Source organism: Manacus candei, unplaced genomic scaffold (assembly GCF_025592945.1).
Source record: "Manacus candei isolate 608988 ecotype Guabito, Panama unplaced genomic scaffold, ASM2559294v1 h1tg000060l, whole genome shotgun sequence".
Classification (NCBI taxonomy): domain Eukaryota; kingdom Metazoa; phylum Chordata; class Aves; order Passeriformes; family Pipridae; genus Manacus; species Manacus candei.
Genome location: NW_026138108.1, coordinates 4523321 through 4547021, shown reverse-complemented (window position 1 = coordinate 4547021; position 23701 = coordinate 4523321). Strand labels below are relative to the sequence as shown.

At 46.6% G+C, this 23701-nt stretch overlaps 1 protein-coding gene across 1 annotated transcript; it reads left to right on the top strand.

The window, feature by feature from the left end:
• The first annotated feature begins 4310 nt into the window (after nucleotides 1–4310).
• PRR33 (proline rich 33) lies at nucleotides 4311–23301 on the top strand. Its single transcript, XM_051804077.1, has 3 exons — nucleotides 4311–4525; nucleotides 10204–10339; nucleotides 18999–23301. Exons 2-3 carry the CDS (start codon nucleotides 10319–10321, stop codon nucleotides 20625–20627), a joined length of 1650 nt encoding a protein of 549 aa, XP_051660037.1. The 5' UTR covers nucleotides 4311–4525; nucleotides 10204–10318; the 3' UTR covers nucleotides 20628–23301.
• The last annotated feature ends 400 nt before the right edge of the window (nucleotides 23302–23701 follow it).

The following is a 23701-nucleotide window of genomic DNA, read 5'->3' as shown; positions in this document are numbered from 1 at the left end:
TGCCTAGATGTTGGCTCCTTCTAAAATACATGATCTGTAAAGACTCAGGGCAATGGCAAATCATCCCATGGATTCTGCCTTTAATTTATAAATGTGTATTTCCTTCTTTCCAGTACGAGGGGGGAAAAAAAGAGGAGTTTTAAAGGGCTTTGGGCTAAACTCCTCTGTTATTCCAGGGAGAAGAAGAGTAATACTGCTCAATGGTGGAGAAGAAATCAGCTCGAGAACCCTGGGTGTGCACACAGAGAGTGAGCGTCTGTTCAGTGTGCGGTAGGCACGTAGCGCAGCCCATGCTGTTCTTTCCAAGGCAATTGAAGTCAACGGGAGTCTTTGCAATCAGGCTTTCCATTAGCAGTTATTGGAATGAGCTCATCTAGTCTCCAATTTAGCTCTAAGGACATCTTGCTGAGGGTTGTCACATTGGCTGTTCCCCTACACCCTTCCATATTTGTTAATCCAAGCGCTGCAAATGCGAATGGGATTTTGCATGGCATCTGTCCGTGTGCTATAAAAACAGAATGAGAATGCCAGCATCCCTGACACCATAAGACCCCAACCCTGAGGGGGTTTCTTGGCTCTGGATAAAATGAATTAATAACAAGTGCACTGGCAGGCAGACTGTGTGCAAAGATGAGCCAGACACAGGAACCCTACAGGCTAGGGCAGGGGGTGGGGGACAAAAAAATCCAAGGGAAGATTGCAGATTTCAGCTTTGCAAGGGCCAAACATTCAACCAAGTTTGGTCGCTCTGTCAGGAGGAGTTGGCATTTAAGGCTGTAGCTGACTGCCACTGCCCTGGCTGGAAAGCCAAAAAGGTCTCGCTCCAAGAAAAAGAAGGTGTCTGTCTGCTCCATGGCATTCAAAAGCCATCTGGTCCCTTAAAGCCAGGGGTAAAATACAGACCGTCATAGCTACAGCCACACGAGACAAGGAAGGCTCTTTGATGCCCAGCACTATCCACGTAGGTCTGTCATCAAAGCAGCCAACAAAATTGAACTACATTAACATCCAAAAGGCAATAAAGCAAGCAATCTGTAAAGAGCAGTATTTTTTGCAGTTAGGATTGAGTTTGCTGAAGGCAATGGAAAGTCTCCAGCTGGCTCAGGATTACCCTTCGGTGGAAATTACTTTTTACACAGCAAACGCAGCCCAAGATTAAGGCTGTTAGCACCTTAAGGCAATAATTGGGCTTTGTTTGTACAGTGGCAGAAAAACGGATTCTGGTCTGAGACTGGGTTTAGAGATGTAATAAAATCAATTAGTTAATACTGCCCACCTTTTAGAAGGAAATCAAAACATGTAGGAAAGTTTCACCAGATAGAAAACTTCCTACCTGCTCCCACCCCTTAAAGGTGAAAGCAAAGGTTATTTTCTGCATTTTATTCAAGCCAAGCAGGTCATGGCTGGAAGGACAAACACACCAATCCTCATGAGCCCCAGGTGGGCAGGAATGCCACGTCCCTTTTGGCCCCAAATGCTCCTGGCCTTGACTGAAAGAGCAGAATCAGCACATCCCAAGAAGCCTCTTAGCAGCTGAGAATGCACCCGGGAGGGGGAATGGGCTGCCTTGCACCTCCAAGCCATCCCTGGAAATAACCCACCCATCAATCATCCCCTCCCAAGCCAGGCCATACAAGGTAGGCAAGGTAGCAGGAGCCATTTTGAAAGGGGAGAGGACAAAAGAGGCCATGCATGGGCAATGGGTCCTGGCAGGGACAGCTATCAGGCAAGGACTAGGAGTATGATCCACCAAGAACCACATGGACACACTTTCCTACCAGGAACCATTGAAAACCAACTGCATGGATTTGTTAATATACATACATATCTATATTAAAAGATATAGGTGTTATATATAATATATTTAGTAAATATATAAATATAATAATATACTTCTCTCTATAAGAAGTATACACATATACCTTTTTCAATACATATTTCTTCCATCCCTCTGCCTCCTCTCTTTGTTTCTGAACTGCTCAGTACTTTCCAGCAGAAAGGGGCTGGAAGGTGAAGCATCTGCCACAGCACTGATGCTGAAACAGGGTCACGGGACCCAAGCGCTGCTGCAGGGTCCACTGACACATAGGAAAATCCCAACTCCCTGTCCCAAGATGTACCCTTTATCCTTGTCTTCACGGTGGTATGATCTGCCTGATCTCCCTGCATAGTGTTTTCTAGGAACAACAAGGCTGAGATAGAGGGCAAAAAGCCAGTGACCATGCTTAGCTAATGTCCCCCTTTCCCCGATCTTAGAGTCATCAAGGTTGGAACAGACCTACAGGATCATCCAGTCCAACCATCAAAGCAGTACTATCGCTCTAACCCCTAAGCCACTCAACCATATCACCCAGAGCCAGATTAAACACCTCTTGAACATCTCCGGGGGTGGGGACTCCACGATCTTCCTGGGTCTTGTACCTATGAGGGATGGCTGCCTGCCCTGGCGATCATCTACAGCCTCACTGGAGCTCCCCCACATGAGCAGCACAAATTGCTGGCACCAGAGTCACCTGTGTTGGTGTCTCTCCTGTCTTTGTAGGATACTTGCCACCCAACAGCAAGAAGCTGATCTGAGAAACATAAACAGGGTCATGTTCAGAGTGATGATGGTATGCTCCCTGTATGCACAGCTTCAAACTCCTTCACACTTCAATGACATGACCACCCAGTGTGGGTGACTCACACAATTTTCTTCTTTTCTGTGGGAGAGGACAGTTTTCCATGACCATATTTATGTTTCTCAGATCTCCCTCTAGCCCCACACCCCACAGCCCTCCTCACCTGCCAGCAGCTCCTCAACAGTCCTGCCCCTGCTACCTCCTGTGTCAGCCATCCCTTTCTCTGGGTGACAGGGGAGGGAAGGTCAGCACTTTCCTCCTGCTGCTGGAGGGAGTTTCCCCCAAGTGTCCCAAGAGATAACTCTTAATTTCGAGCCCTACATCTTCCTTTTGAAAGCATCTGTTCTCCCATTACTAATCCTTGAGAGTTCAGAGCACCCAAATCTCCGTACATGACATGAGATTTGTGTGATGCCCAACCAAAGCCAGGAAGGAAAAGTGCCTTTTCCTTAGGATCCTGTGCCAGATCCCAGATCCGGGAGACCCCAACTCTCCCCTGATTTTTCTCTATTTAAACCAAGGCTCAGCCCCTCTGTAGTGTTACCCCCCAGCAGCATACCTTGCTAGGGATCCCACTTACCTGGAGGAGTGGAGAGAAGCACCAAGCTCCTGTCGAAGGGGATGGGCAGCCTGGGATCTGCGAGCGTCCCAAGGTGATGCAGCTCTCAACTTATAGTGACATTTGATCTTCTGAAAGAGCCGATTGGCCCCAGACTCGTATGCTGGCCAGGGAAGGGAAGGGAGCAGGGATGGGGCGGGGAGGGGGATGAGATGGAGGGGGAAGGAAGGGAAGGGGAAAAAAAAGGTCATACCATGTATAGGAGCAGCTGGAGGAATTGCACAGATGATGCTAAGATGGAAGGGACATGTTTGGAGAAAAAAACTCCAGGGCTTATGTTTCTATATTTACAACCCACCAGGCAGGCAGAGCTCAAAGAGGGGTATCTGAGGCAAAGGCACTTCAGAACAAATTGTGGGGCCCCACAGCTCCGTGGTGCATGGTCACTGCTTAAAACCCAGCCTGCAAGAGCCTGGCTCTTGCAATCTCAACACTCAGCAGCAACCTCCACTCTCCCATCCGGGCAGGGGCTCTTCCCTGCTGCCCCTCCATATGCAAACGGTTTCAGCTGCACTGCAGGGTGAGCCTGAGGAAGGTTCATGGACCTTCCGTGTCCAGCGCTCTTTGAAACCAGCAGTCACAGGCGTGTGAGAAGTCAGAGGCACACAGCACATGGGGGGGCGGGGGGGGTGCAAGTGCTGTGCGGTGCACACCCATCTCTCACTAAGACTACCAGGGCTCTGCCACACACCAAGGCTTGAGGAGACCTGGAACAAAAAGTAGGAGAGCAGGAACGCAGCAAAAGATCTTGGTTGACTCACACCATGCTCAGAGCCTTTCTTAGCATAATATGAAAGCATTATTTAAGTAAGAATTTCTTAGAGAGAGCAAATCCCAGATGGCTGGACCCCATCTAGTATCCTCTGGGTGCCTGGAGTGGTTTTGCTGCCTGAACTCTCTCCACAGTTGCATGGCTATTCCAGCAGAGGATTGCAGTGTCTTGCACAACCCTCCAGTTCATGGTTTCCATTTCACTAAATCTCACAGGCTTCAGCTTCCCATCCCTTTCCTCCCGCCCCTCTCCCCTTGGCAGGGTTCCCCAGCAATGCAGTGTGTGCCCTCCAGTGTGTCTGGCAGCTCCAGCACCCCCTTTCTCCCAGCCCGTAGGAGCACAGGAAAAACTTTGGGAGCTGCAGGGCAGACGATATTTTTGGCCCAGGTCACAGATTGATTCCTGCCCACTCTTTCCCTGCTGCTTGCAAGAAAGGGTTCCTACCGAGGATGTAGAGACAAGTTTTTAAAGCTGTGGAGTGGGAGCACAGCACTGCAACCTCCCATTCACCAGGTAACATGCACGAGCTAAAATTTCTCCAGCTTGCATTCTCCAGCTGGCCAGCAGCTTATTCCCTCGCCTCCTTCTGCAACCCAGCTCCAGCCAATGCTTTTGTTACTTGTCAGGTGGGAGGGGGACATTGTATCCATCCTCAGCACCCTCGCTTCATGTGGGAGTTTGCCGGGTGGGGGAGGCGGGGAGGGCACCCCGCGCTGCCAGCAGCGTGTGCGTGGGAACACGGGGCCGGACCTGGTATCATCACCTCCACTCCCCCTCCCCAGATCTGTTGAAAGCACTAACACAGCAAGCCAGCTTTCACGCTGCATTTTCAGCACCAACCAGTAAAGAAGTGGTGTCTTCCACTGGCTAATTTTCCTCAGGTGCTCCACCAGCTGGGCACATCTCCAAGAAATACCGTATTTGAAAACTAGCAGCAGAGTGGGGACGTATGGGGGGAGAGTGTCCCAGCTGTTTCTCCTTTTATATTTGTGGTGGACCCAGTTTGGCAATGACATTCACCAGTCTCCTTTGCCTGCCTGCCAGTTACAGGCTGTTCCTGCTGCTGGTGGGGCATCGTGACTCAGTGCCAAGGACTGGATCAATCAGTTAAAAAGAAACCGTGTGTGTACAAGTGAATGCGAAGCCTGGCCTTACACCAGGGTGGCTCTCGGCAGGTGTGGGCCTGAACGCTCCTGTGGGTCCATCTGGCTCACCTGCTGCCAGATATTTGGCAGGGGTAGCATGAGCATCTTGCAGGGTTGCACAGCCTCCACTACAGCAGTGCTGCTCATGCACACTGGTAGGGGAGCGCTCCACATCACTCCAATTTTGTTCTAAGCATCTTCACAAATGTGACATTGATACAAGTGATGGGAGGGACAGGTAACCAGACTCTTCTCTCTGCCACAGCTCTCTTTTCAAATAGATGAGATGCAAACATTACAGCCTGCGGTATCCTCTCAGTTCTTGTGCTCAGCTCAGTTCCTCACCTGGACATGCCAGGCAACTGCTCCAGACAACATTCATCTTTACATCATACATCATGTCCGTGCTCTGTCTTCGCCACCACCACCCCCTGTGAGCATGGCACTTCTGCTTAGTACTGTCCCAAAAGACATCTGTGCATCCCATGGGCTGCTTCTGTCAAGAGCACTCAATGTCCATGTTATGCATCTTTTTTCCAGTCCCAGCATGATCTGGTTCCCTCTTCTCAGGGGGACTGAGGGTGCCTTCTCCATCTCTCTGGAAAGAGAGCTTGTCTGATGCACACGTCTTCCTTTTGCTCTGCTGTCGCCTTGTTCACAACCAAGGCTCATTCCACACAGCCCAATGTATGTTTGTCCTTTCTTCCCTTTGTGGGTCTCTCTATCCCCTTCAGCACGTGATTATAATCCTCTCCAACATTTGCTTCATGCCTTAGTTGCATACTTTGTACTTTTCACACCCTCCCTATGTCAACTCCTTATTTCACCTCTTGATACCATCACACAGCAATTTCGTTCACAACCTGTGACATTTTCATCATCAGCTTTGTCTCTCTTTACTGTTGATTCTCCTGCTCTAGGATTTATATTTTGTGCTGTCTTGACACCATCTCTTCCCCCCGCATCAGCAGCAAGGTTACCGGGACTGTCGCAGCGCAGCCACACCCTAGAGAGTGAGCAAACCACCACCAACTGCCTCCCAGTCCCTACAGATCACATGGACAAGATGAGGGAGGGATGATCCCAGCTGTGGCTGCACACCTACTGAAAGCTATTCCATTTGGTTAGGTGGATGTGCAGCAAGCACCTGTCATTGGAGAAACCCCTCTCACCAGGTGCCAGGTTAGGAGACAGCACCAAGGCCAAAGAACAAACACGCAGGTCACAGACACGAACCAGGGTCTCAAATCACGAAAAGTCCATCTGCCTGCTGACCTCAAGCCAGAGCCTGGTATACTTTTACAGTGACAGCATCCCCACCTGGGAGAGGATACAGCAAACCAGTGTTCCTCCTTGAACAGAACTGGAGGCTGGGGCAGAGATCTAGACAAGTATCTGCTAGGTAACCTAGTCCAATGTCACATTTCTTCTTGGTAGGTAGGAACACCCAGACTGGTTATTTGAGATGGGCCACAGGAATTTATTGCATTGCAGGGCCACTTGTAGAGAAGCTGTAATCAGCCCTTCCAATCTTTTCTGGCTACTGGTTGACCTATTGAAGCAGCCAGTGCTCTGGGGGAGATGCCTTTAAATACAATTCACACACATTAGCATGATAATTTTACAAACTGCGTAAAGATGGGCATTTTGGCCAAATACTTGTGTGTGTTTTGTTTGTTTTGGTCTGTTTTTTTTCTCAAAACACCCTTTCCATATTCTCAGTGCACACCAGTCAGCGGGCAGCATTTTCATGGATCATTGCCTCTTAGGGCTGGATAATGCTCAGCCAGTGAGCTGAAAAAGCACTGGAAAAGTTCATCTGAAAACCTCTACAGCCCTGGAAGTCTGAAATCCTACCCACGTTCATTAAAAACTACGGAGTTTGTAAATAAAATCAGCTACATCCTTCCCATAAAACAGGTACTCTTTCACAACCCAGGAGATATCCAATTTCTGAAATAAATGCCTACGCCTATCCACCACCTACTCTCCAATGCTGAACAAATGGATCTAATTCCAAAGCAAACCTTGCTTTGGCCCATAAGTCAGGAAAGAGGACCTCCTGAAATGCTTCCTCAGCCAATCTTGCCCATGACTGCACTTACACCTTCACAGTAGAGCTACAGAGGAACTTTCACTGACGCCTTCTGTCATTGAAAAATGGTTAGAGTTATCCAAAGTGAATTTATTTATAAGGAAAATGTGTTTTACTTGAGTTGTTTCATCATTCACAGTCTGAATGTTTATTCCCCTTCCTCTCCAAAGTTATTTGAATGCTTTCAAAACAACACGTTTTACTTTTTTGCATGATACAGATATTCTGGTTTTGGCATGTTTGTCCACTTATACAGGCATTAGCCTTGAAATAATTGGACGTATCCAGAAAAATGCGTTGATTAAGCTGACTGGGAAAGGGTGGGGATGTGTTTTTCTCTTTTGTGACACTCAGTTATAAATATTTTACCATGATTCAGGGCAGGTGGGAAATGGGAATCACAAAAGCCATTTGGGAGAGGAAAGTAATTTTTTTATCCAGTTTCCCCACACCCTTTCTTCTCTTTATCCTCCCCCAGAGAAAGGGATTCTGCAGTGGGGTTTAATCAGCAGTTCAAGGTTATTGTAGATGCCCTATGTTCACTGAACACTCTTTCCAAGTTAATTGAAATAGCTGTCAATAAAAAGGCAGATCAGATAGTGGCTAAGTACATTCAGGGAAAGGACAGAATATATACATAATTAATTATTTTCTGTTCCTGGGTAAAATCTAATGACTGGTTATGCAGCCAGTCAAGCAGAGATCAAAATAGCCTTAAACTTTATAGTCAGCTCCTCTAAGTATCAGCAGACCATTGTCATTTTACTGGGGCCAACAGGATCCTGAGGAATGTGAAACAACTCAAATTGGCTGAGCAAAGACCATCTTTCCCCCCCGGTTCCTCTAATACCACCTGCAAGGCATTTGGGCTCAGATCTCTGTCCTTGGTTGTCTCTTGTTTTCCCAGAAGCGACCTGGTGCAGTGTTTACCATGCCCAGTGATGCACCTCTTGCAGCAGTTGCTCAAAACTACTATTTGTAGTTGCCAAGTTGTGGTTTTACCTACCTGAATCTTGGAAGGTGGCTGGGGAACCTCAGGGTGCCAACACCTTTTCCTGATGGTGGCTTCATGATGTCTCAAAGGTTCAGGGGCATAAAAAGGAGAATAAAGGGCAACAACCAAGCTTTCTCTTATTAATGACCAAATTACCTATGCATGTCTCCATCCATCTTCCTGTTGCTGCTTTTCTCCTACTTGCATCTGGTGGGAGGGAACCAATCAATACTTCCGTGGAGGACTCGAGTATGTCATCCCTTCTGTGAAACTCGGTAGGAAAATCTGTTCCTATCTTATCTCCTCTTAGCCTGTAAGAGCAGAAACTCTATATCTTTTCATAAGAAACAGGAAGTGATCTGGACACTTCCTACTTCAGCATAGGCAAACATAAGCTCACCTTTTGCATCGTTCATACAGTGCATCCTGCAAACACATGCATGGTTTCAGTGGTGACAGCAGCAGAGCAGGGTACAAGGTATCCCTGGGCATTTCTAAAATCTTTTGAAATATTCTTATTCATAATGGGGGTTCTATGTTTCCTGTTGGGATGGCTCTGGTTGTTACTGTCTGGGGTTTTTTCCAGCAACATTTTCAGTGCTGGAGACACACAGAGTCACTAGTACTCCTAAAAGACAAGAGCAGTTTTGAGATGTTGAAGTCATCAGTCAAAGAGGATTTAATTGCATTAGGGTATTTGCATGAAGGATCAAGCACCTATCCCCAATCCTTCCACAGGTCTGCACTGCACTAAGGAGCAGCATATCCTACAGAGCCAGGCATGAGCTCATCAGTCATGAGGGAGGCAGAGAGAGACAAAGCAAATGGAGAGCTCACCTCCAACACCAACCCAGAAGTACCAGCATATACATCCCTGATGAGAACTGGTCTCATCAGATGTGCCACAACCCTCGTGGATGTAGGAAATGCTTTGCTACCTTGATCCAAAACACAGTAACTCCAAGTCAGATTAGAGATATATTAGCACAGGGGGTCAGTGAGCAACAAGGCTTAGCAGTGTGGTACTGGAGAAGCAGCAAGAATTTGCCTTCAGAGCTGGTTTTGTGGTATAGCTCGCCAGCATCTCAAAAGCCATATGAAACAGGCCAAGGTTAACCTGACCGTAAAGTTGCTTTGTAAACCTCCAGGAAAGTGCTCTTATGTGTCCCCATCTTCCCGTGAGTATATTTAACCTCCCAGCTGCCTTCACATCCACACTTAAAGGCTCCTGAAAGGCTGTGAAAAAACAAAGCCCAACCTGGGAAGTCAGCTGGAAAAAGGGATGAAATTTCCCAAGGCCAAGAGGCAGTAAATAACTGCATAGTGTCTGGGTAACTCACAGGTTATCCAGGACAAAGGCAGGCATTGGGGCCATCCTTATCAGCTCACTTAAGCAGTCTTGGTCCAGATCTTTGAGTCAAACTGCACACAAATGCCCTCGACCAAAATTCACCATACTAATCAACTCCAAACCCCCTCTGCTCCCAGTGCAGCATTTTCTGCACTTGCACTCCCTGCATATAAGCATGTCCCTCACCAGGAACAAGCAGGGACAGAGCCAGCATTTGCTTTCTTCTGTTATTGGGAAGGTAACAACCAAAGCACAGCTCCAAATTTGCATTTAGCAACCCTGACTTCTGCAAAACAGTAAATCTGACAGCCAACTTGAAAAGCCTCCAACTGGTTTCATTGCCTGGAGCTACTCTGCTAGAATAGCTGTCCTGGCAACATCACCATCATCTGCCCTTCACCTCTCCAGTACTTGAGATGCTGAACTTTGCAGGGCCAAAGTTAGGAGCATGCAGTGGTGTTACTCGATAGCCCTTCTTCATGCTAATTTTAGGTGATGGAAATTTTCATGCTTTGAAAAAGTCCCTTTATTTATTTTTTAGAAACTGCTTGTACTTACTGGCTACTGTGAACACTTTTCCATCTGGTGTTTTGAACTTACCTACAGGGCTCTAAAAATCACAAGAAACCAGCACCTGACATGATCTTGAAGGAACAATCACCTGTTAATTTTGTAAACTGGACCGAGTAACACGATGCACCCAACATGCAAATGATTTCAGATGGAAACAAATTACACATCAGTAAGTAGTGAATTTCTTTTTCCTTCAGTCAATATTGATTTCTGATTTTTGTGGTAGATTGTTTCTCCATCACTTGTTTGCTTTCGGAGATGTGCTCGCTGCATCTGCTTTAGACATCTAATCTCTGGGATTCAGGAGACCATCCTTGGACACCCTAGATCTAGGCTAAATGTGTCTCCAAAGATAAGGGATCAGGCTTGACCATTCAAGACATGGCCTGGGTCTCACCCTCAGACTATTTACACACAAATGGATGAGACAGTCTGACAGTGAGAATGAAGACTGAGCAACAGAATGGGAGCCAGGACCAATGCCTGAAGCTGCTGTTTTGGGGTGTCCCCAGAGGAGGTTGCCTGAAGCTGCTATTTTGGGGTGTCCCCAGGGGAGGTGAGCAAGGCAGGACACCAGTCAAGGTGTTCACAGTAACCACTCACATTCTCTCCACAACCATGGGGAAGACCTCCCTACCCAACCAAGCACCTCTGATTGAGTAATTACACTTGCAATTTGCTGCTTTCATGCTTTAGAGTGCTTGCTCATATAAATCCCAATGGTATCTCCCCCTTACTTTGCTTCAAACCCCCCCTCTATTCTTCCCCTCATCCTCAGAAGCCCCAAATCCATGATACTTTTTTCTACTTATTTGAAGAACAAAGAATGCATGTCTTTAGCATTGCTAAACCACCATTACTTAACAAGAAGAGATGAAACACCTTTCTGAAAATTTGTGATCTAAATCAAATCATTCCACTGCAACCAAAACCCCGAGGGGACTCAATGCAAAAGCACAGGAAAATCACCTCAGGTCTGTCTCATTATCAGGACCCTTGTAATGGGTCATCATTACTGAAGTAAAGGGTAGCTCTAATTGCACTTCCTATCAACATGAGATTCATTCTTTACCTGCTTTAAAATACGTACATGTGTACATATGTATGTATGTATGTAATGCAGTATCAGGGAAAGTGTGTTGAGCTGCCAAGAATTACCAATAGGCCAACCTCAGAACCTTGTTCAGCAGCATATCAGCTGCCACCTCATTATTTATAGCTGCCCTGCTCTTTAAACTTGTTTATTTTCCTTCCTGAAGGTGGTTGTGGCAGGAGGCAAAGCTCTGACATTCAGGCTCAGGTGTCTCTGAGGCTGACCTTTCTTTCAAAGAGCAGAAACTGCAGACACATTTCAAGGAACAAACTCATTTGGAAATTCTAAACTCTTGTGTTCATTGCTTCACTCTAGGCCCAGTGCAGAGCTGCAAGGGTTAAGCAGAGATCTGTTAATTAGTGAGTACATATACATAAGGATGGACATAAATATGAGCCTATAATTATTTTATACATGAAAAGACTACTAGATGAAGTCCAGCCCCCAGTCTCAAGGCAGAACAAGTGCTGCATAAAAACATAACATTCAAAAGAGACTTGAGTTTTCCACCAGATAAGCTTTCCCTATGTTTAAATAATACTGGTTTATGGCCTGCAGGAAACAGGCACTGCAATGTTTTTCAATTCCATCTTGCAAACACTCATGTAGAGCCATCTGTTAAACCCTGCTGGGAAAAAAAAGCAGCCCTGAACCCTGCCACAAGCAGCACATTTCAGTATTACCTTAGCCCTCCACATTTATTTCAGAGCAGATGCTGGAAGGATGTTCCCCTTCTGCATAATCTAGCCAAGATGGAGAAAGAAGGAACTGCAGTGAAGCAACACCTTGAGGGGTGCCTCAAGATCAGAGCAGTGACATAGGGTTGCTACTATAGAGGGGCACCAGCCTGCTGTCTGTCGCTCACATGAGCAGGGCGAGTCCCCAGAAGCCCTTCCTAGGAGGGCAGAGGTCCCAGCGACAAGCAGAAGAGTTGGAAGCAGGAGGGCTTTGCAAAGGTCACAGTGTAACTTCACACCACACACAGTGGTTTCTCCACAGCAAATTCACCTGTGGGAGCTTTTCATTCCAGCAAGAGATAAGCAGAAACACTTCACCAATGCCATGTTTTCTTGTGAAGGGAGCAACTGAAGTCCCTACAGTTTGCTGCTGAGGGGAGAAATGAGTCTCCATCCCCTCTTAAATACTAAGATGCATATCCAGTATACCTGGGCTGCAGCATTCTTTTTTCTTTTTTTATTTTTTTTTGGGGTGGGGGTGGTGGGAGGTTTCACCATTCTAGTAACCCCTCTGCCACTCCCACCACCATGTGCACACCATGTTGCTTTGGGAGGAGAAACAGCAGATCATAAAGTTAATTTAACTGTGGAAACATTTCCCCTGGCACACATAAGTACCTCATAAAGAGCTACATCTGTTCCAAGCCAGGTCTTTCCCTGGTTCCTGACCACCACTAGAGAGCTCTGGTCTCCCATAACCTGCTCACTTCTCTGCTGTGACCAGAACCTGAATTACAGCGGTTGTTTATTGAAACCACACCTAGGTCCTCGTGGGCTTTAAGTGGAGAAAACATACTTCACAAATTAACCCTCCTTAGAGAAGGACTCTCACAGAAGCAGCCTCTAAGGCCTTGTCTGCACTCTTCAAACTGGCAAGACACAGCAATAGTAGCTGGAGAACTTTCCAGCCATCTTTTCCTCCAGTCAGCCACAGAACAGAGTTGAAAAATTGCTGCAACCAGTTTGCACACGTGCAAAGTAGTGCTGTTTTCAGCTCAAGCCAGGATATCTCTATGCCACACACTACTGCTGCTCCAGCCTCACTGGAAAATCCCAGCATGGCAGAGGAAGGGCTTAAGGGAAAATGGGGCCAGATGGTGTCCATGCTCCTCAGTGCTGTAAGGAACACAGACTCCTTGAATTCCTACCTCCAGGAGCTAAAGCAGAGGATGGAGAGGACAAGGGTACCAATAAGCAGAAAGATAAGAGCAACAAGTGGCATCTGAAAACTTTCTTCTTCCTAACGCTCTAGGAAAGCATAGGTAAGGACAGCAGAAACTCTTTACTGCCACAAGTAGTAAAAGTGTTATTACTTGGAAGGTCATCTCCATAAAAAGGCTTTTCATGAAATGGTTCCAGATAGAGTCATCAACTCATTAGCGTGCTGGGTTTCAGTACAGACAGCTATATTGACCTTATTGAAGCTGGATAAGCAGGTTAGACAGGGTTTGTTGTTTGTTTGGGGTTTTTTTTTAACAAAGCTGACATCACCAGTGATTTTGGATAAAGACTGTGATGTTGCTCAGGTCTGCTACCTGGGGAGGTAAGCTCTATGCTTCTAGCCGACCACGCCCTAGAAGTCTCTACATGCTGCTCCATCTCTCACCCAAACACCACTCCTTCCTGTTTTACAGTCAATTACCCCCCATGAAAAATGCAGCAAAATGACAAGTATCTAAATGGGGCAGTAACACAGAAATCCCCTTTCCTGCATATGTCAAGCTTCTTTTCCTCTTGCCACTGAGCCTGATGTTTCTTCTCCTCCACCTTACACTCAAGCAGGGACTTGCAAGGTCTTGGAAGACAGCTTTGCTGCAGAAACTCCTACACAAACAAAATTCTCAGAGTTACCATCATTACAACATCATCTTCAAATTTTATTAAATGCTTACAAAAAAAGGAAAATTCAGGAGGCACAAAATTTAAGCAGAAAGCACACTGATGCAGGAGGAGAGACAAGCTGTTCTCCCTCCAGGAGAGCAGAAACAACTTGCAAAATTATGTTGACATGGAAGAGAGTAGGAATTAAAATTTTAAAGAGGGGATGGGGGACATGTTAACACCACAAAGTATGAAGGAGTGGGAGAGTTCAGAAACAGCCCTAGGAGCTAATTTGCACTTTCCCAGAGAAGGGAGATAATACCAGTGGTCAGCACTCCTCACGCCTGGGAAAGGAGACCTCCAACCCATCTTCTATAGGTAGCAGCTATTTGAAACAAAGCTGCTATTGCCATTGTTGAGACAGAAAAGTGGCAGGAACATTTTGGCATGGGTATGTAACTGTGACTAAAGGATGATCTTGGAACTAAAATAAAAAAAAAAAAAACAGGACAAAGTTGAAAGTGATTTGATGTACACAGAGAAACCAACAGATGGAAGTCCCTCAAAACAGATGATGTAGAGGGACAGAGGCTGCATTGTAAACAGGGAAAGACCTTACCCACAGCTGGCACCAACAGGGTGACAAGTGGTCCTTGCACTCTCCTTAAACTCTCTGTGCAGTTTTCTCACACTCACAATCTGCCCATTGCCCTCCTTTCAAACACCAATTCTTTTACCAGGTTACTGTTGAGCTCCCTCTCTGCCACCATGGGCCACAAAAGGAGAAAATCATCACATAGCAAAAGCCTTGCCTGCTCAGCAGGGCAGCAGATCACTCTCTTCCAACACTTAAGAAGAGAGGGAACAGAGCCACAGCCTCCCATCTCCATAGCAGAGAGAGATAAAAAAAAAAAGCCAAAGAATCACATAGAAGGTTAAAACAGAGATAGATTTTGCCAGCTGATATAGTTCCTTTCTTCCATCTGAAGGCAGTGTGGGGTATTATTCACACCCCAAGAGGAGTCAGGCTGTACCAAAGCAGACTGACATCAGCCAGAAGAGAAACATCCTTCAATTATCTTCTGTGGAGCAGAGGAAATAGTGGCATTGAGGGTTGCATCGAGCCAGGACCAAGCTCAGCTGCAAGACAAGAAAATAACAAGGTTATGGATACCATTTGACCTCTCATGAGCAATACCACAGGCTGCATCTTGTCTAGCAATTACAGGTGGTTTTCTCCCACCCACTTTCACAAAGCCCAGTCCAAGTCCACCATTCTGGGAATGTCCATGCTCATGGCAGAGCAGGTGCCAAGGGCTGCATGCCCAGCAGAGGTCACAGCTGCACTTCTGCCAAGCTGTCTCCCACTCCAAAAAGGAGGAGATTAGCAGGTTTGCTCCCAAGCCCAAGAAAGCAACTGAAGCGGAGTATGTTCCTACAGCCCCTGGCAGCCACAGCTCGGTTTGGGACCATCTGCAGCGGTGTTGGGTTCCTGCAGCTCTCCATCTGCTCCACGCACGACAGCTGGTGCAGCCAAGGGACTCCAGGACACAAATGAGTTTTCCATCACTTGATAAATGATTCTCGCATGCTGACACTCTCCCCACTAATCCTGATTTGGGGCTGATTGCAGATGGAGTGAAGTCAGGAGAACAGTTGGGGTCCAAGTGTGGGTGACCACACATCCACCCATGGGCACTCAACCACCAGCAAGGAAACTTAACCCTTTGAAAGCCTCTTGACTTCTATCTTTATTTCCTTCCAGTTTATCACAAACCCACACAACTTTCTCAGGCAGTACTTCCCCCATTGTCCATGAGTTTTCCACTGGTAATAAAGCAAGCCTGAGTGTCCCTTTGCCACATAATGAAGCAAACACAAGGGGGGGGGGGGAAGACAAATCTTGCTTGTTGCAGAATTTCTCCTGAGCACACAAAGCTCTGAAGGAGGCTCAAACAAAGCCAAGCATGACAGGGAAGGCAAATAAATTAACAGCTGATTTCCTTTTGCTGTCCCTTAGCATCTCTCTGCCTCACTAGTCAAGCACAGAGACTCCAATACAGTCATGTGCCATGGAAGTTACTACACACCACAAGGTCTCCAAGATCCACAGTACAGCAGGTTTCAAGTCAGATGGGATGCTGAGACAGTAGCAAGAGTGATTTCAAGAGCACAGACTACTATAAGAGAACAAATCTTGATGTTATAGGGCACAAAGCAGCCTCTAACTTTGGGAACAGAAGGAAAACCTTCCTTGTGCATGCATATTGTATCTAAACTTCCCACGTCAAGAATCCCCATGCCCTCCTCTATAGCATCTGGCAGTTTGCAGCAAATCCCAGGCAAGGGATTCTCTGACTCATGTGGGAAGCTGTATTTTTCTGGGGTGCAGCAGTCCATGGGACAAGCAAAGCAGTCAATGAGCTGATCAGTGGTTGGGAAGTTTGCTGCCCTACCTCTTTAGTATTCCCAATACAAGCCTGAAGCAGGTCAACCTTATAAATCTGGTTTAACAGTGCTGCTAGACTATAGCTTATCTTGTAGTACAGGCTGTCCATGGGACCACATTAAACAGGAGCAGATTAAATCATTCCACAGTAAATCCTACCATCAGATGCATGTACTTGCTCCCCCCTTCAGCAGATTTAAAAAAAAGCACAAAAAACCTCAGCAAGCAATTAGCAACTCCTACACAAACAGAGCCAGAGTGGCATTGCACCAAAAAAAAAAAAAGTACATACCCCTCCAACAGACATTTTGGCTTTCTGACCCAGAAGAATGTAAAATATCCATGAAATTGGGAAGGAGAGCAGATATATGATGAAGAATGGGGTCTCAGCCTTTTTTGGGGGACAGTGCAGACTTGCTTCAAAGAGTAGCTCTTAGAACAAAGCAAATCCTAATCCCAGCCTTGTGCCTAAAACATGAAGTTGATAAGACACTGGGAATGTCTGACAGTTGTCACCCCCAGCTGGCACAAATCCCCTCCAAGCCCCCTCACCAAAACTGCAGAAGGTTTCTCATGCCTGCAGCCAAAATAAGTCATAGAATCACAGAATAGTTTGAATAGGACCTTTAGTTGAAAAGGACCTTTAAAGGTCATCTCATCCAATGCCCACACAATGAGCAGGAACATCTTCAACTAGATCAGGCTACTCAGACCCCCATCCAACCTGACCTTGAATGTTTCTATGGATGAGGCATCTACCATCTCTCTGGGAAACCTGTTCCAGTATTTCACCACCCTCACCATAAAAAAAACTTCTTCCTTACATCTAGTCTTAAACATCTCAATTTAAAACTGTAACCCTTTATCCTATTACTACATACCCTACTAAAAATCTGTCCCTATCTTTCTTATAAGTCTCTTTCACATATTAAAAGGCCACAATAAGGTCTCCCCAGAGCCTTCTCTTCTCCAGGTTGAACAACCCCAACTCTCTCAGCTTATCCTCATAGGAGTGTTCTATCCCTCTGATCATTTCTGTGGCCCTCCTCTGAACTTGCTCCAATAGATCCATGTCCTTCCTGTACTGAGTGCACCACTTGCTAGACACTGCCCAGACCCTGCCCACCACAGCCTCTGCTCAGCTCATCCACCACGGTGAGGGCTTGATCTTGAAGAGATAGCATGTAGTGTTCAAAAGCTTCAAGTGCTTGTATTTGCTGCTGCCTTTTTTTTTTTTAAGAGTCACCCTTCTCTGCTGATTCACAACGAGTTTTGGCAGATACACCACCTGCTTGCTCAGTTTGGATCACCTTCCCAGCCCAGTGCTGACAGCAGCACTGCAAACCCAAAGCTAACACCAGGCACTGAAGCACAAATAGCTGCTCTGCACTTTTGAGAGTTTGATTCAGGATAGCTTTCCCACACAGTAGGTATCATGCTACACACCCATTCTAACCAGAGCAGGTTGGGAGCCACCAGGAACCAAGAAAAACACATGCAATAAATAGCCCCTCTGAGCAAGCCTGACATCACCCCAGCCTCCTCTTCCTTATTTCAGGATGCTCAGTTGCATCCACCACCAGGGACTATGGAGTTCAGTGATTTATGTCTCATTTCATAGCAAAACTCAGCAACTCTGTGCTGAGCAAGAGCCAGGATTGAGTCAGATTTCTTTCTAGTGGCTGCCAAAAAAGTCATTGCAGGTCAGAGGCTGAGTGTTTGGTGCTCCCCATCTTGCTCAGGAAGAGAAAGGGGAGAACTGAGAGCAGCTTTGTCTTTCTATCCCCAACACAGACCCTTAGCTCCATCGTCAGGAAGTCTGACCAGTGCTTACCAGAAAGAAGAGGAGATGGTGGTGAGTTAGCGGCAGAGCAGGAAAAGCAGCCATGCTTCCCCATAGGAGCAGCCCAGTGTTGGCCAAAGGGCTGCAACTGCCATTGGAGATAAGACCTGACCCAGACCACAAGCCACTTCTGTTTCACTGAATAGTAAGTGATAGAGGCAAGACAGTGGCAAAGCTTCCCAAGGGAAAGAGAAAACTTGGTTTTATCTAGAATGGAGTGCAGGAGGCAAAATTTGTCCCTGTGCTCCATGCAGCAAGAAAAGATCAGTCCAAGTTAGTGCTGTGACAAAGCACTTTCTCACTGATAAATGCAGCTTTTGAGAAGCCCTGCATTTCACAGGGGTGTCTTCAGCCAGATGAAATCAATCAAGGCAAGTGTTGACTTTGACTCAGATGACACATGTAGTTTATGACTGTTCTGTTGTATGTAACATTGTATCAGAGTATTAATAACCAAAATTTGGAAAGCCATGAAACATTCCTGGTTTGTGCCTCTGGAGATGTTTCAAAGCTTCAAGATTTCAGACCCACTTTGTTTCCCCTCAACGTTTCCTTCCAAATCCCATTAGGACTTGCCAAGACACGAACGTCTGGGGTCCCAAAGAGCTCTTATTGGATTTTGTGCTAATGCCAGGAGAGGAAGAGCTCCAGATTTGGCAATACAGCTTCCCCCAGTACATCTCTTGCCCTGCCACACCCACCCTCAAGACTGGCTGAGGTTATGTCAGGAGAGTAAGGAAACCAAGACTGATGCTCTTCTCCCGCAGTACTTCCTCCATACTCACAGCTTTTAGAGAGAGGAAGACTTATGTATGAATGCTTCAGAACCTAGCCCACCAGGGCTAAGCCCACACCACCTCTGAACTTTGTTCTTTTTTTCCACAGGAAATGACAATGCTGATAACAGTATCATCCTCCATCCAGCCTGCTCCCATCCACCACCACCTTTCTCCCCCTCCCACCCTACCAAAGCCTGGGAAGGACAACGTGCGGCTCCAACGGCTGCTGAAAAAGGCAGCCAAAAAGAATGCTGTCTTCGCTTCAGAGCAAGCCAAGTCCTTCCGGTCCAGCCTCTCACCTGTGAACGAGGCCAGCCCTGACCAAGAGGAGTACGATGAAAGCACTCCCCCAGCAGAGATCCCCGAAACCACAGCATCCCCCTCTACCAGCCTGCCCACTCACATCTCCATCAGGCCCGTCAACCACCGCGCCCCCTCCCCTTTCCGAAAGGGCAAGCCTTTCACACTGAAGGTCACTGAGCAGAGGCGCATTGCTGAACATGTCCTGCTCACAACCTCCTCAGCCATGCCCCTGCTACACAAACCAGAGGCTCCCGAGACTACACATCAGCCAGAAGACATGGGCTCCCACCTTCCCTCCCCATGTGACCCATCTGTTTTCCCCCAGCCTCCTCCTTCCAGCAAAGAAAGGGCACCAGAGGTTACCTACGTCACCAAGGTGAACACTTATTTCCACAGTGTCAAGCCACCAAGGGCTAAGACTCCCACATCGAACCTGACACAAGGAACCGTAAGCCATGAAGACAAAAGGCCTTCTTCCCCAGCACCTCAAACAAGCTGCTCTGAACCATCTCCAGAGCACATACCCACCTCACTTGATGACAGCAACGCCACACTTCCCTTGTTGGAACCTCCCCTCCTTCCTGCTGCAGACACAGAACCTCCTGATCAAGCTCCCAAGCCTGTTCCTATTGAAGAGTCCATCAAGGCCCCTTCACCCAAGCCAAGCACCTCTGATGCCCACAGTAATATGCCTACAACTCATGGAAGTGACACTGAAATATCTGGATCAGAGACAGCTTCTGAATTACCCAAGGAAAACAGAGACATCCTAAAACAAACGACATCCAGTGCTCCCTGGAGGCAAGCACGCCCACCAACAGCAACGCCAGCACAAGCTGATGGTACTGGGTTCACCTCCACAGACACCAAGGCAGAAGACATCATTCAAAGTCAATTGACCCCCAGCTTACCCAACACCAGCCTTCCCCTCAAAGCTGAGCCAGCACCACCATCAGTAAAAGCAGCAAGACCATCTGGAACCAGTGCCAGTGGCTGGCATCGCCTCAGGAAGCACTTGATGGTACAGCCAGAAGCACCCAGCTTCCCAGAGCCCAAGCCAGAAAAGCTGGAACAGGAGGAAGGGAGTAAAGAGGACACTGCTCAAGCAGTCATCAACCAAGACTGCATGCTGTTTAAATCAAGAGCCATGAAAATGTGGGATGCTATTTTATACCAGGTGACACTCAACAAGGAGACAAAGCAGCAAGCAGAAGAGAAGAAGTCACGGAAGGAAGAAAACGTCTTTCTTCCCCGCCGCTTGCCCATCCTTCTGCATAAGCCACGTTTTGACGCCCGGAAACTGAAGGAACTGGCTACCAAACCCATGACAAAGATCAGCATGGTGTTTGAACTGAGCCGGTTTAGACCCAAATCAGCTGAGGAGCACACCAAGAGCTTTAACAGAACAGCATCAGGATGGTCAGCCAACTGAAGCCAGGCAGCTCCATGCCTCTGGAGATTCCTACAGGGCACCCAAGCAAGAGAACACCTAGGACCAGGTTTACTGTCCATTGAAGCCAAGTGTAAGGAAAACAAGGAAATTAAATAAAACCCCTCAAAGCCAGCAGCCTCATGCTGCAGCTTTAAGGGCTACTCTCCGTATGTTTACAAGCTTAAGTGTATAACATACCACATCCACAGGTCACAGGAAAACAGGTATGCGCTTGTTTTAAACAGAGCCAACAAGCAGCACTGGATGCAGTACCAGAGGGAACGGAGGGGAAGGACAGAGTGAAGGTGACAAGTTGCCAGTAGAAAAAGACCAGTTTAAAGAAGGATAATAGAATCTTAGGGGTTTTGTTGTGTTTATCTAAGACCTATCTTGATCCTGGAAGCAGCAGCAGTTGCAGATGAGATATGAAGGAATCTGGGTTGCTCCACATCTCTAGGGAGTCTTAGAAAACACACACAAAGAGAGTACATACATTTTGAGCTATCTTCTCTATCTCCTCCACTGAAAGTGCACCCCTCACCCATTTGCTGAGAACAAAATAGAAACTCATCCTTTCACCAGCACAGACAAGGGACAGCACAAGATATCCCGCTCTCACAAAGCAATTCCCCTGGCTAACAAAACAGGCATTATCACTTGACATCCTCCTAGGTCAGTCTACTAAATCATAGTGCACAGAAGACTATTTCAGTAATCAAGTTCTGTTACGTATTTTATCGTTTTCTCAAATACAGATGATGGTTTCCACAACTAAACGAGCCTTCTTGAGCACATTGGTATCCAACTGTGTATTTAACAAGATACTGGTTTTTTTAGGGGCTCTGCTAACCACATGTAGTCTCATTTTCAAGAGGAACATCATGGTATTTGCCTACCTGCTTGTCCCTGATGTCCTGAAAAAAAGAGGGTATTTAAAAGGAAAGTCCCCAGCTCTGCCCATCCAAGAGACAGCTGTGCTTTCAAGTATTAGTCACCCTTTGCAACTTCATTACCAGCAGGTTTATGAGCCTAAAAGCTGGGAGATCAGCTATTTCTGTTTCACAAGGGACTTTGTCATAGGCTAGGGTGTTCCTACACAGCTAATATAGGATTGCCATGTTTAGTCCAAATAGGAAACTCCATACACAGCTCTTTATATTCTTTTTGTGTATAGAGGATATGGAACTGACCAAAATTTCCTCAAGCCAAACTGTGAAGAGACTTGGAAACAAAACAAAGAACCCCTTTTGCTTTTTTGAAGTCTTCCAATTTTGTAATGATGCTATAAGAGCAGCTCAGTTATCATCAAACCTTCACTTAAGTTTTCACTTTGCTGGTCTTATCTTCTCTATTTTGTAACGCCTTTCCTATTCAACGGGGGGGAAAAAAAAAAAGAGGATAACCCAATTATCTAAAGATAGGATTTCTCCAACCCCCCCACACCACCACTTTTCCAAGAAAAAGCTGAAAAGAGGTAGGTTGGAAACACACCAGTAATCACAAGTGGATGCTAGGTAAGCCTCTGCAGGATAATTTAACACTGCTGGGAGAGAACTGGCTATAGAAAGAGATCCACACAGCAACATAAACACAGAAATCAAAGAGTGCTGTGTAAAATGTGGAATGCCTAATGCAGATAAAGATGAGCAATAAACAGCACCTTACTGAAGCACAGTGGATGGATGCCTATGCTTAGGAATCAGCATGCATGAGATCCATAGAATTAACACGAGGGAGAACAGCCAACATCAGTTACGTTTGGGAGACAAAGTGAATCTGGCCAGAGAGGATGGTTTAAGAAGCAATTGTGCTTTAATCCAGCTTTTGTCCTGAAGCAAGGACAACCACCCAGAACAAACCAGCAACTCTCACCTAAGGTTGACATGTTTTGCATCTGCTGTGCTTTCAACCAGGCTGCATCCACAAACCCAGCCCCACTGCACAGGGATGAAGGATGGAGAAATGCCATTGGCGAGAATGATTCCCCCAAACAGGAGGAAGGAAGCAAAGGAAGGCAGGTCTGGATGCATGGTTTAAGCCCTTTTACCCCAAAAGCAAAGGACAGAGACACACAGCAAGCATGGCAAGTTCTGCAGAGACAGACTCTGACATGAGAGTATCACAAAGGACAGAGTCTTGTAAGCAAGAGATTTTCACCAATGGCTCTGCATTGGAAGTCAGTGCAGTATGTCCCAGTCTGAGCTGCTGTGCTGAGCAAGGGAAGGGGGATGTTAATGGGCACAGAATTTGGTTCTTTTCAATGTCAAACAGCCTCAGGTAGAGGGCTAAGAGCCCAAACTGCCACTCAGAGAAAACCTCTTGCTTCAAAGGCTGCACTGAGGTCCTGCAGCTCAGGAAGGAAGGGGAGGAAGAAAAACTGTACCTGTGCTTAAGCAACTAGAAAGTTGATAAGGTGGTGTTAAGGAAGTGACACAGGGGTAATCCAGAAGGGTTTGGGAGCAAGAAGGCAAGGACAAAGTGATCCAATAGTACAGAAAAGGATGAACATAGTTCAGGAGGTGGGGAGGAGCTGGGGAGCAGTGATCTCACAGCGTACCAAACAGCCAGCTAAAAACCTAAGAAAAGAAACAAACCAAGCTCCTTCAGCTATTGCAGTCATTTTGCTATTCACAGTAAAAAAAAAAAAAACCAACTTCCTTTTGAACAAACCCACAGTGCAAGTGTTGTGCCACAGCTGTTTGGAGTACTGGGTGGATCCTAGAGCACATGCCGTGACAGTCCCTGCCCAGCATCCTTTCTTGAAAGGCAAAGATCAGAGCCAAAGGCACTTTCGTTTGAGCTGCTTAGAGAAGCTCAGGTAGGGCAAACAAACCTGCTGACAACCTAGCAAAACCTGTTTGCTATAAAGAACTGAAGCTCAGTAGGCTCCCACTTGGTACACTGAAACAGACTTCTGGAAAATGGAGACTGATCAAAGAGGAGACCTTAAAATAGGTTTCTGAAAGTCACAGGCAGAGAAGTAAGCTGAGGATACAAATTCTGTGGGCTAAAAACATATCTCTGGGCAGCCTTGAGTTTTGTACTGCTGCTCTTCTCAGAGTAGCACTCAAAAG